Source organism: Sturnus vulgaris, chromosome Z (genome assembly GCF_052056855.1).
Source record: "Sturnus vulgaris isolate bStuVul1 chromosome Z, bStuVul1.hap1, whole genome shotgun sequence".
Taxonomy (NCBI): Eukaryota; Metazoa; Chordata; class Aves; order Passeriformes; family Sturnidae; genus Sturnus; species Sturnus vulgaris.
This window is the reverse complement of record NC_142283.1, coordinates 39,625,338-39,639,407: the sequence shown is the minus strand read 5'-3', so window position 1 is coordinate 39,639,407 and position 14,070 is coordinate 39,625,338. Positions and strand designations below refer to the sequence as shown.

General features: G+C 37.8%; 1 protein-coding gene across 1 annotated transcript; it reads right to left on the bottom strand.

Moving 5' to 3' along the window:
• Nucleotides 1–256: 256 nt before the first annotated feature.
• DIRAS2 (DIRAS family GTPase 2) lies at nucleotides 257–13,471 on the bottom strand. Its single transcript, XM_014869081.2, has 2 exons — nucleotides 13,331–13,471; nucleotides 257–1,037 (listed from the first exon to the last, which is right to left on the bottom strand). Exon 2 carries the CDS (start codon nucleotides 996–998, stop codon nucleotides 399–401), a length of 600 nt encoding a protein of 199 aa, XP_014724567.1. The 5' UTR covers nucleotides 999–1,037; nucleotides 13,331–13,471; the 3' UTR covers nucleotides 257–398.
• Between the last annotated feature and the right edge of the window lie 599 nt (nucleotides 13,472–14,070).

Below are 14,070 nucleotides of genomic sequence, written 5' to 3'. Positions count from 1 at the left end.
ATTTGTATGTTCTAGGTTTCTTCACAACCATTTCTTTATCTTCTGATATTATACATTGCTTATTCTTGGAATTATATGAAAATGCAGATAATATTAAGCTGATTTTCCAAATCTTTCCTATTATGTGAACTATGAAAATTCTTTTTTGGATATTACAAAATAAGGTATTCTGGGACATCTTTTGTTTTCTTCCTGATTTACTTTAATTGATTGAGAGAGTACACACATTTTTATTTTTCAGTTTTTTTCATAGCAATCAGTACCTCATTTTTTCAATTTCCAAGTATTTATTTTAAAACAGATACTAATAAATCGGGTCTTGCATGGTTGTTTGCTTCTATGGATTTTACATGCGTATTGTTGGATGAGACTTCACAGCTGATTTCTGACAGTGCATTTCACATCACCACACATTTTCCTTTCAGCTTCTCCTTCCTTTTCTGCTGCTTGCTTTTTTTGCCATCAATTTGCAAACTCACAGTCCTGCGTTTCTCCAGGTTTAACAACTCTTGGAATAACTCTTTCACATTGTGGTTCGTCTTGGCAGAGGTCTCCATGAAGGCACATTTCCACTTCTTAGCCATGGCTTCTCCTTCACTGCTTTCTACCTCTCGATTTTGGTTCTCATCATTTTTGTTCCCCACCAGCATTATTGGAATGCTTTCTATGTCTCCTTTAATCTGACATATTTGCTCGTAGATTGGCTTGAGTTCCTCCAAGGACTGCCGGCTGGTGATAGAGTAAACCAAAATAAAAGCATGTCCTTTAGAAATAGACAGGCGTTGCATGGCTGGAAATTGATGGCTCCCTGTAGTGTCAGTTATCTGCAAAGTGCATATGCTCTTGTCACAGCTGATCACCTGCCGATAGGTGTCTTCAATGGTAGGGATGTAGCTCTCCCTGAAAGTGCCCTTCACAAATCTCAAGACCAATGAACTTTTTCCCACTCCTCCAGCTCCAAACACAACTACCCTATAATCATTGCTTTGCTCAGGCATGTTTCTCCGTGTGTCACTTGCTCAGCTAGGGAGGAAAACCTAGGAGAGAAAGCAAAAACAAGGAGAGAGACATTAGTACAGGTACATCTGTAGAATGCATGCTGTGATATCTTTCCCAATAAGAGAAATAAATGCAAGTGATGGCATACTAGTTACAGTAATTTAAGTCTTGCAGGGGGTTACAGAACAATTTATTTCAGTAGTAAATTAGGGCTTGCAATCCAATCTTGACTGGTAGCAAAATACCATCTTTGTCACTTCATGGCTGATTTTTAATTAACATCATGTGGTTCAGTATTCTTCCTACTGGACTAATATTCACAGAACTAAAAAGTTGCATCTGGGAATTTCAACAAGGCCTTGGCCTGAACAAACTGTAGGAAGGTAATTATTCTTCTATGTCTAAAATAGATCTAAAATAATAGTTGGAACGGAACACTGTACAGGTGTATGATAGTCAATTTCTCTGAATATACCAGCTCTTCAGTAGTTAAGGAATTTATCCCCACTGCGATTGGTCTACAGTTCTGAGTGACAATTAAGATATATTTGTAGATTATTCAGCAACAGCACTTACTGAGCTTTGTTTTTAACTCCATGGGAGTGTGTGTGTCCCACTTCAGTGTGTTTTGCCACTGGCATTTCAGGTCAAAGATTACATTTTGATAAACTCATATTGCTCACATTCAATCAGTCTTTTTATTCCAATATTTATCTTGCTGCAGATGACATTTGACACAGGACTGGCTATACTTATCAGAGAGATTCTACAGAGATATTAATAACATTTTAGTGGTTTGTATTGCCAAGGTTGGCAGGGGCATGTCAAAGGCCACAAACTTCTGTGAGTCCTGCCATCAGTTCCCCTTGACAAAGCCCATCTGTACATAGGAGGACCACAAATATTTAAGTAATTGTTAAATAACAGAAATGGTAAAAAATTCAAATGATGTCTCAGAATTCATTGAAATAAAGTCAAGATTAATTTGTCTTCCCACCAGTTGCAGCTCGATAGGCACACAGCCCATACAAATCTTTTAATATTTAGTGAGATTTAAGCAAATAAACACTTTAAAATGAACCCTAAAAATTGAAGAAAGCATAGGGTATTGTGACTTTTCAGACCATATATAGGGGGTACACGTGGAAAAGACTGCAAAATTTCCTGCATCTGTACTTGCTTGGAAGAGAATGGGGAGGTTTTATGGGAGACTTTGCCCAAGTGCCTTAGCGGCACCAAGTGATTAAATGTGCCTATAGTAATTTTGCCTGGGTAGCAATAAATCCAGAACAACCCAAGGAATTTCTCTCCTTTTGAAAGAAAGCCTCCAAGCTATTTCTTCAATGCAGCAGGAGTGACTGCATTGCAGGGGGTGATTTTAAGTTACCTTCTACCTGTCTAGCAGCAGGACAATACTTATGCTTAATCTTAGTGGACCCTCCATGCCCTTATTCCAGTTACAAGCTCATGCCACATTTTCTGTTTCTGCGTTTTGATACTGTTGCTCTTTACGCCAGTTAGACTTAAGCTACGGCAACGCATTCTGCACTGTCTTCAATTTTTTGTTAAGCATATTCTGATGTTATTCTGATGTTGTTAACTTTCTTGTACAGGGCATCCTAGAGTGTCCTAATTCTAACGTCTGAGTAAGCTGAAAACATCTGTCCTTACATAATACGCTGGATGACAGAGTTGTACTTCCTCATCTGCTGTACCATTGGCAGAATAGCCAGTGCAACTGGGGATGCTGATCCCGAGGCAAAGTGCAGAGCTGCCACAGCTCTGTCTACCCAGCCTGGCTTCAGGCATAAGGCAGCTTCACCCCTTCCATCTCTCCTGTGCTACACTGACTGTCACTCTGACAGGTTTAAATATAGGAAAGATTGATAAATAAGAGTGTTCATCCTGAGGCACTGAAGCAAAACTGTTTTCCTGACAGCAGAATTCAAGGAATGGAAAGAAAAGGTAGCCTCAGAAACAATCCTCGTGTATGTGTTTATAGAAGAGGTAAAATCCTCTGAGGAACAAAGAAAATGAGTGAGCAGCTCATGGTGTTAAAAAAGAAAGAAAAAATGTATCTGGAAAAAAAATGAGGAGGAGGAAGAAGAAGCTAGCATAATGCTGTTCTGCTGAGAATAAACTTGTATGTAAGAGCTGCAGACATGCAAATTTGGAACAGTCATAGAGCTTACAGTTGTGGATGACTGCACAGAATGAGTTACCATAAGAATCATAGTTTAATAATTTCTTGTAAGTAAAATAGGCAAGAGAGCAAAATCTGCGAATTCCACTTCGGAAGCAGCTTAAGCATTACTCAGTCATATTATATGTAGTTTAGGAACTACAGGACTACAAGAAAAAATGCATTATGAAAACTTTTACTAAGAAAATCAGTGAAATATGGAGTAGAGAAATAAAATTTTAAAAGCTAGCTGAGTGTACTCCTGCTCTATTACACTTCATGCTCGAAATGTACTCAGAAATCTCCAAGAAAACTGCCACATATGGTGGCCCAAAAAAAAGAACAAACTGAAATGGGGCACTTAATGGTCTGAAGTATTAAGCATACAGAAAAATTCTAAGGGGTCCTGAGATAGCATGGTAACAATCTTCAAAACATTGCAAGTTGTTGCAAAGACAGAGACTGCAGTGGAAAAAAAGTTGAGTTTATGCACTTGCATTGTAGAAGAGATTCACATTAGACAATAGGAAAACTTCACAGTGGTTAAGAATAGCAGACCTATTGTGTAGGGAGCTTTTGCAGACATTCTTTAGAAATTACCACAGTACTAAAGGATAATTCCAGCTGGAAGGGACCAGAGTAGGTTTCTGGTCCAGACTGCTTATCACAGCTGGGTCAGCCATGATACCAGAGAAGGTTATTCTGCCCTGGACAGATATGAAAATCCCCAGTCTTTCCCACAGTCTCTCTGGGAAACATACTCCAAAGCAAAATTATCATCAGGATTATTTTTTTCCCCCTTATAGCAAATCTAAGCTACTCTCTCAACTTATACCTGCTGTCCATCGTTCCAGTATCTATTGTTATGAAGAGTGTAACTCCATGTTTTTGATGGCTTTCCTTGATGGTGTTGAGGGCTACACTGCCGTCCCTTGGACTCTGCCCTCCCCAGGCTGAGCTGGCCCTGGTCCCTCAGCCTGCAGAGCAGAACAGCGCCGCAGCTCTGGACACCTCGGTGCCCTCACCTGCACTTGCTCCAGTTTATCGATGTGTTTCCCCTGCTGGGGGAGCCCAGACCGGACAAACCACATTGCTGTTGTCCCGTGAGTGCTGAGAGAGGGGGATTATCACCTCCCTCGGCCGGCTGGCCATGCTCCTGTTCTTACAGACCAGGGCACGGGGGGGGGGCTTTTCTGCAGCCGGGGCCATGCAGAACATCACCAGGTGAGTGCCCAGTGCAGCCCCAGGACTTTCTCTACAGAGCTGTTTCTCTCCAGCCTGGATGACTGCAAAGGAGCAGCAACCTCAGCCACTGTTTTGTCTGTCAGTCCTAGAGATCCTCAGTTTTGTCAAAATAAAACCACAGATTTTTATAAATTTGTCTTGCTCAGGAACTAAAAGAAAAAAAACAAAAAACAAAAAACAAAAAACAAAAAACAAACAAACAAACAAACAAAAAAAACCAAACCAAAACAAAACAAAACAAAACAAAAAAACCAAACAAAAAAAACCAACCCCAGCTCATACAAGTCTTTATGATCATACTGGAGAAAGGATTTTCCCAAATGTTTTTTATAATTTTTTTTGTGTTCTCTATGTGGATCTGATTACAGAACCTCCTGCAATGACAATTTTTCTATATGAAACAAATGTTCATTTGTTAATGCTTTTCTTACCACCCTATTACCTTACTGATGTTTCTTTGTCTTAAAGTGTATAAACTGAAACACACAGGAGGACACAATAAAATATGGCATTTTTTCATCAGCTTGTGGCATTATGGCCAGCAAGGGTATGGAAAAACTAACTTGAAAGAAGTCTGACTTTTTAGATGTACAAGATCATTTCTGATTCAGAAAACCAGTCTTTCGTAATCTGCAGAGAAAAAAATAGTTGCTTTTTACAGGTGAGGATGAACTTATACTGTAATGAAGCCTCATTTGCTGCCTTTGCTACTTTCACATACTACATCGGTGAAAAATTGCTATCATCCTCTAAAGTGTCAGTTTATCAACACCATCCTTACTTGAAAAGCCAAAGTAATTTTCAAAACATACATTCATACCCTGCATTTTGAATTATCTGATTGCAAAGTTCAGCAAAACAGTGATTCTGTACCTCGGCTGACAGCTGTGTTTTCTGCATACTCTGCCAGCACAAGGCTGGAGTTGCTCTAGTGTTGGGCTGATCACTGGGGCAAACCACTGCCTCCAGTTCAAACTCAGCTGCACATCTTTATGTTAGTCTGCATGCTTTCCCTAGATATTTCTGGTATGGTAGGTGAAAGAATTGAAATGTTTTTCTGACAGAAGGATACAGTTCAAGGTCTGAGTATTTATGACATAAAATCACTTATTTTATTGTATAGTGGGGAAAAAATATGCATTTTAATGTTTAAATAAAGTACCTTGTGTTACAGATTATGTTCTTCATAATTTGAATTCCTAATGTTCTTTGGCTGACTAATTAATTACATGTGGGTATAAGCATTTACTAAATCAATGTCACTGCTCCTGTACTTAGCCACTGTTCCTGTTACTGTTCTTCGCAGTTCTCCCTTATTGTTAATTGGGTTTTTTATAGTTTAGCTTTTCTGCCAATTGTATTTATAACTTGCCTGTCATGTTTATATTTAACCTATAGATAGCCTATGAAATAACAGGCAAAAGGTATAGGAAGGCTGAAAAATAACTGCTGAAAACTAACCTACTTGAATATCTACCCTTAGAGCAATATGAGATTAGAATCTCACAGCTGGTGAGCTCTTTCAGTTTATGCTTGAAAATAAGCACAGAAAAAAAAAAAATCCATCTATCTCCAATGTTTCCAGTCTCGTGTTTTGTTGCAAAAGATTTTCACCATGTTTGCATTGTTAGACTACCATGAAATGTCACAAACTGTAAGTTTAGTTGATATTTTTTTACTAGATTATATCTTTCTGTGTAGCATTTATTTTATGAATGATGTTCCCTTTGCTTTCTGGAGTCAGAGGCTTTGATTGCATCTTAACAGAACCAGTTTCTTGAGGTCTTATGATGTCCTGCTGAGATGTCAGCCTGATATGAAATTCAGCAGTTGTCAGATGCTGTCCATTAATTTCCTGATTTTTTTTTTCCTCTGGTAAAACCATCTCGTGTCAGTCATGGATTTATTTTTTTAAGCTCTCTGTTTATATTGTCATTGTTATTGTGAAAAACCAATAAAGTACAGACAATGCACTTAGTTCAAAATCTTGCCTCAATTTAAATTAACAGCCCATGAGGCTATCTGGTGATGACACGGCTATACAAAGATGCAAGGTGCAAGATGAAGAATGTAGCTATATGATGGATTTCAGCATGGCTGTAAGATTAATGTCCATTTCCCAGTATCAAAGGTGAAAAATGTCACATTATTTATATAAAAGAGGGAAAGACAGCTCTGCAAGGAATTTTTTATTGTTGTGCATACAAAGAGGCATTTCTCAGGCAGTATTTTCATCATATCTGCTAACGAACATGCATGTCAAGAATGGGCACTTTCCTACTTCCAGTGCCTTCATCTTTTAATACGAGACTTGCTTTTTCATTCTATTCCTTCACTTGCATTCTTTGGTCTTTTCAAGTCAATAGAAAGTTGGACACATTTGAAGACCAAATGATAACTGTTAAAACAGATTTTTCCTACAACATGAGCTTCTAATCCATACGGAAAGAACTTTTTTATTCTCACGTAGAACAAAATGTTCTTCAAAAATCTGCTTCTTGATGATCAGCTAGTCTAAATCATAATTTTTTTTTCACTGCATAAATGCAGTAGTACTTTTTATTTATGTTATTCTCAACTACAGTTGGAGTGAAAAGCATTTATAGCTTTTCTTTCCAGCTACAGAAAAATGACCAGAGAGATTTCCATAGAAAATGACATCTTCGGTAGAAAAGAAAGTACTCTGTCATAAATATGCTGCTTTTATCCGACATATTGTCCTTATTGTAAAATTTACTTGATTATCTGAAAGTAAGGGACAAAATCAGACATTTTTCTTATTCAATGTACTCATAGAAAGCAAAAATTCAGACTAAAAATTCAATTTGTTTGATCTGAAACAGATTTCATTGCAGAGCTAGATTCTCTAAAATATTGAAAATGTTTGAATTTGCATGGAAAATTAATAATTTAGAATCTTTAAACTGAAATTTATGTTACAAAGTCTTTCAGAGAGTTCCCTAAGAGATTTTGTGGGTTTCCTTCATACTCCTGCCCTAGCTTAGAAGAGAAATAGAAAGGGACAGGAGGCTTTTGGATAAATTTGTTGCAGTTTTTTTCTGTATTTACAGGAGGCTATTGTCTTAAGAGCATCTATATGTAAAGGAGGTAGCATCCAGCCTCTGTGCTGTCCTGTAGTCACAGGTGCTCTGCTCTGCTTTAGCAAATTTTCATATTATGACTTATGCTGAAAATATGATTCCCAAAACTATGCCTTTTCAAAATTATTTGAAACCCTATGGAACCCTCGGTAAAAGAAAGAAATCCCACATGCACAGTTGTCACTACAAGAAAATCTTTGCTAGTTCTTTGGCTAACATATAGATATTGTGGTAGAAATAGCTTTGCTAGGCAGGAAAGAACTAGAAAAAAGACAGGAGAGAAAAATAGACAAATAGACAATGCTTCCTGTAGGAAACATTGAACAACAGATAGCATGGATATTTGGAATGAGGTTTAACAAAAGTGGCATTGCTTGTTGAAGAAGGCAGGACTGGTGGCAGAAGAATGAATGATGCAGAAGGATCTATTGATTCCCTTCCCTGATGAGGGCTCATGTGCAGAAAATGCAGAAGGTGCTGGACCTGGGCCAACAAAGAGCTTTATACATAGGGATACACTGAAATTGTTTGCTCTGAGAGCTTTCAGAACTAACACTTTAGTAACAGATATGTACTAATGAACCATTACTGTAATACAAGATTCAGCTTCATTGAACACACTTACCATGAAAAATTTTAAAAAACCCACCTTACTTTCATTTAGCATTAGAAGTATTATGTTAAATTTATCCAGGATGGACAGGTGAATATACTTACCACATTAAAAAATCCCTTAACTTTCTTGCAGAAACAAAAGTATTACACTAAGTTTTTCCAGGGTGTACAGGTGTCCTACTGGTTCTCACTTCCAATTTAGTGGCTAGATTAATCTTAAAATTTAAAAGGGAGAATTTCATCGCAGTTCCTGTCTAATTTCAGGCTTTGCTTTAGGCATATTAGATACTTCATTGCTTTATCTTCTTGTGTATTTTGATAAATCAATGTCTTAATCTTTAAGTATTTATCAAAACTCAGAGAGAAATTACCCAAAAGACTTTCTATACTTGCAGTTAGGCAGTCACTGATGCACACATAGAAAGAAAAATGTCAAAATAACAGCATTGTATTCAGCTCCCATTGGAACTGATTTTTCTTAAGTTTTCTTCCTAACTTAACTAACCAAATACGATTCAATTTTAAATAGATCTAATGTAACCAAGTAAAAAGATCAAGTATAACATCGTATGTGTGCCTTTGAACAAGTAAGACATAATGCCATTGGACAGAGCAGTATGATTGTAAACCAGAATTTCTCACTACTGCAAATGCAGGATCAGAGGCTCGGTATGAATTTTCAGCCCCTCTGGTTTCTAATAGTAGAATCATTTTTGGTATTGAGCAATGGCTTTACATATTGTAGCAAACTTCTGCTTCTCCAGCTGTACACTGGAAAAAAAATAGGTTTTGCCTTATGGCCTTATGGGATGGTTTTTAAAGCTTTCCTGAATGGAAAAGTACTAAGCACTAAAAAAAGCCCCAATCCAAGAAAGAACATTTCCCAAGCAATCACTTTACTTTAGAGGTAGTCAATGATTCTATACATTGTGAGATTCATAAATCGCAATATTGAGATAAAAGTCCCAGCGTAGACAACAAGCTATTTCCATATAAATACCTATATTTATATAGAAGAATAGTACGTTCATGGAAGACTGTTTTCCATTCAGCAGAGGAAACTCTGAAGACTGGTGGCCATTTTGCCTTTCACTGTAGTTCTCAATTCCATAATGTTAATTTGAGACTACTTATGTTAATCTTCCATAGAAGCAAAATTATTAAAGGTTAAGTGCTTGTGACTTCTTTTTATGAAATAACTCCTGTCATTCATTTTCCTTGCCTGGCTGGGAAGGATAGCTAGATTGCTATCCTGACCACTGGAATATTTCTGATGCTCTTACACAGCCCAAATAATACCCCATTCAAAACAAGGGCTTTAATGGAACATTTTGCCACTGGATTGTTGGGCAATAACTTGGGAATAGGTTAATGCAGTGGATTTCAGGACCCAAAATGATCCCTGATAATTAATTAAACAATGTAATATGTCTGTTGATATGCTTCCACACACTAGTAAGAAGTCTGTTCTTCCACAGAATTTTTTCTGCAAATCAGAGTGTTTTGAAAACCAACAATTAAATTATAACTGTGGAGTACAATATAGAAATAGCAGCTTTCTGATAGTTTGTAAATGTTCAGTACCCCAACTTCCAATACTTTCAATTCTGAAATAAGACAAGTAAGTAAGACAGTTTAGCCTTAAGAGAAGTTTTTTTCTACATTCCTGTTTCTTTTCCTTGTAGTATTAAACAAAATTATAAAAATTATATTCTGAAGATTAAAACGTACTGAGTAACACATTTTAAGCTTTGTGTGTAGAGATTGGGAAAGAGGTAATGTTATTTATTTGTGTTAACTGCAATATTTCAGCTGCTGATAGTAGCTAATATTTGATGATTAAAATAATTAACTCTTTCAGAAGAGATGAAAGTTTGCAGCTGAAATTTTCAGGGAAGGATATAAAAATAAACAAGTATAAATAAAAAAGTGCAAGCGTTCCTTTCTGAGCTTCAGATTAATTTTAAATAAGGACTACTGGGCATTTTGGGAAGGAAACAACTGCAGTCCAGGAATGGATTTGCCCTTTTTGGATAGTTTCTTTAATATATACATATTTTGAGTGAGGAAACTGAAAGGCTGACATAACGTCACTGTTCAGACACTTTTTCAGATTCAACTAAAACCAATTTCATAATTTGCAGTTAGGCTGATGCTGACTGCATTTTCCTACCATAGCATATTGCAGACCTACATAGCCAGAGAGACTAATTTTAATCTCAGAGAAGTTTAACATTCAACTTAAACTAATTTGTCAAGAGGAGGTGCTCCTGACCTCAGTGTAAGTCAAAAGTACACTTATCACAGACTTGACACATTTTTTCACTTTTTGCTCTTGTCTTTCTTTGATGTCTATCTCAAGAATTATTCTGTTATCAATATTTTGTGGTTGAAAGCTAATCAATATTTGTTTTCTTAAAAAAGGGAAATTAGAGTATGTTCTGCTTCAATTAGCGTGTACAGCTGCATTGACACTCAAGAGTCTTTTCCACTGCTCTTCCAGCAGTAAGGTGATTTAATACATGTTTTAATTTTAACGTTACAGTAAAAATGCAGTGAAAGTATCTGTTTGCTGGTACTTGGAAATATTTGTATTTAAAGTTAAATACCAAATGGAAAAGAAAATTTCCAGAAATATTTTCTCCTGGTAAATTCTTGGAAACTGCTCATTTTAAAGGGAAATTAGTATTTCTAATATCCATGTTTTAAAACATTGCCATTTTTCTTCCTCTATTCAATACTGATTTTTACTCAATTAGTCCTAGTAATATAAAAGATTAAGGGAAAATTAACAAACATTTGGAATGAGCCTAGATACCAAATGAAATGTCCCACAGTGAATACTGTTTACATGTACAAATGTCCTGATACTCAAAGTGTGGTAGAGGGAATATTCAAACGCACCTTATTATGTATTACAGAAGAATTACTGAGGAACACTGTGTATTGAATGCAATCCAATGTAGAAAATAAATCAAAACCATTAAAAAAAGACAAAAAAAGCTAAGTTTATAAACATAAAAATGAGAGAAAAAGAGAATACGGAATTGAATATAGTAGCAGCATCTCTGAACCAGAATATTGTTTATTGAACATTTATTTTAATAAATTTACTTTTGTGAGGGATAGCACATATTCTGTCACCATAAAAGTCCAAGTCTGATTTTCCACACATGATGCTGGGATCTCTACATGGGCAGCTGTTTTGGTTAGCACAAGAGAAAGCCAGAAAAGAAAGTTATCAGGTTATCCTCAAAGGAAACTAGAAACAGTGCTAGTAACGACTTCAGGATCAGCAGTACCAGTTTATATATATAGTCTGCTATTTTTATTGGTACTACAGAGACCGCAGTGCTGGTGTAATATGATCATGACCACTTGGCCAGAAGGAGCCTCTGAACTCCAATCAACTTCCAAAGAGCTCTGCTCTGCTCTGTAAGAAAGGGATATTATTCAGCCTGAGGTTCATCAGAGCCTGTGAGTCTGCCAGTGTAAACAGTAGTGCAGCACAGTGCAGAAATATGCTTTCATCTGACTGATGTGAGATACTATTATGGAAATGGATATGGAAAACTGTTTCTGAAGATCTTGACTCGCTTGCAAAGGGACTCTTTAGTGCAGGCAACTTTGAGAGAAACGTAGAAATGGTATTTAGTATTGAGAGACTTCTAGATTATCAAATCCAGTGCTTTGCCTTTGCAGGCAACCATTTCACATAATACCTTCCATCAAGTTACAACTTAGAGGCATTTAAAATGTTCTCTCTATATTACTTCAACTAGAATGTAATTTAAGAACCTTGCTGCTCTGATGGTTTGAAATCTTCCAGCTTAAGTGTATTCGCAGCTCATTTATAAAATTTGTTCTTCTTTCTTACCAGGAATAAAGATAAATAGCCGTACATCACAATCATTCCTCCAGATCCATGGGAACATTGATTTGCAGATGTGTGCTTGAACTTGTTCCATGTTTGTACAGTTATTCATGCAAAAACGCCAGAAATGTCGTGTGCGGTGTGAGAGAGAGCACAAAGCCTGGAGGAATATCACATTTCATAGCTCCAGAGCAATGGCACAAAAAATTATGCATGAATTGGGCACTACTGCATTAAGTATGGGCAGACGTGCCCCAGAGAGCAGCTCCTGAAGTCCATTAGTCAGAAAAGTAAAAAAGGGAAGGGGAGAGGGGCAAGCCAAAATAGCCCTCTAAGCCAGAATTAAATATGAAGAGACCTGCAAACATTCTAGATAATGGTAAACTGTAAAGCCTGGCAAAGACACAACAGCAATGAGTGTCGTCAGCTATCTTGGTTTACCTCGAAAGGAGAGGGGATGTACATAGCTGTACACAGTTTACACAGCTGTATGTGTGCATTTATAAGCAGGCATATGTGAATTCACTTAGTAGGTACTCATGAGAACAGCACATTCAGAAAAATCTTTAAAATTAAAATGCATCCTATTTTATTGCTCCATTCTGTGCTCCGTGTCTGAGTGGTGCAGCGTACAGATCATCCCACATTTCATGGGGAATATAGCAAATCAAAACTATCAAATCTGAATTCAGCACCTCTCAGGCACTTCAGAATGGTCTTTCACGATTTATTTTCTTTCATTCAGTCGGGAGACGGACAATCTACTGAAAAAAAAAAAAATCCTGACTGTCAATGGGATGCTGTAAAGTTGTAGGTCTCGGAGAAAGAAACACTTTGTGTTGTTTTGTTCAGACTCCACATTTTTGTATTCTTCTATCAGTTAAGTTAAAATGTGGCTTTCATTTAAAAGAAATAAAACATTAATCTCTCCTTAAGCCACTGCAGTGGCAGTGCTATAAACTAGGGCAAAATTCAGCACATCGAGTTTTAATGAAAGACAGCTTGAAAAGAAAAGGTCATTACTAGCATCCGAGCACACAGAAAAATGCTAGTTAACTGGCCAGTGTGTCTATGACCAGCATCTGGCTTCCTCGGTAGCCCCAGTTTACAGCATGCCATGTTCTCCACATAAGATATTAGCCTAGAGGCATATTTTGCAGTTGTAACTCAGACAAAACTCTATTGACTTCTGAGGAAATTCTGCCCGAGAGAGCGTTGTGAATTTTGGCTGAAGAAAATGAAGATCTCTAAATCCAATGCAAAGCTCTGCCCGTCGTGCAAGGTAGTGCAGAGAAACAATGGAAAGAAATTTACCTGTGTAGGAACAGAAAGCTTCGAATGCTCTTCAGTTTCTGCCTGTCATTGCACCAGCTCTTCTCCCTGTCTGCCCTGGGCTCCCTGCAGCAGAAAGGATCCCCTGTCTCAGCCGGGGTGCAGCTCCTTCGGCTGCGCTGCCCTTGGCGCGGTGCCGCCGCTGCCCGCGCTGCGCTCCCGCGGCTCCGCTCCCCGCCCCTGCTGCCGGTACCTGCGCCCGGCACCGCGCTCCGGATGGCTGCTCGCAGCCTCCCTCCTTCTGCTCCCAGCGACGGACTCACTCCAGCCTCTGCCGGGGCTCCTGCCTAAATGGCGACTGCGAGGCTCGTCTGGGCTTTTAACTGCCACCTACTGAATAACTGCGGAATATATACATGGGTAGGTGTACGTGCATATAAGCCGTAATGTTCTAGTTTTCTCGACCAGTGTAGTAGATTTTTACAATTAGTCTCTAAAGCCTCCAAACATCCTGTAGTTTATAATTTAAAGCTGTAGCTTCCATTAACCTGCGCTCACAATTCCCCACTCCTTTCAGCGCTTAAACAGGGAGCAAGCCTGTCTCTTTAACTTAAAAAAGCTTACAAAGCCTTTGGTGAGGCTAATCCCCAGGGCAAAAAACAGCATAGCCCTATTCAGATCAATGGAGCTCTGCTGATTTTTATTACTTGGAAATTTAATCCCTTAGATCTCATATTTAATCACAAAAACCGAAACAAACAAACAAATAAAGAAAACCCAAA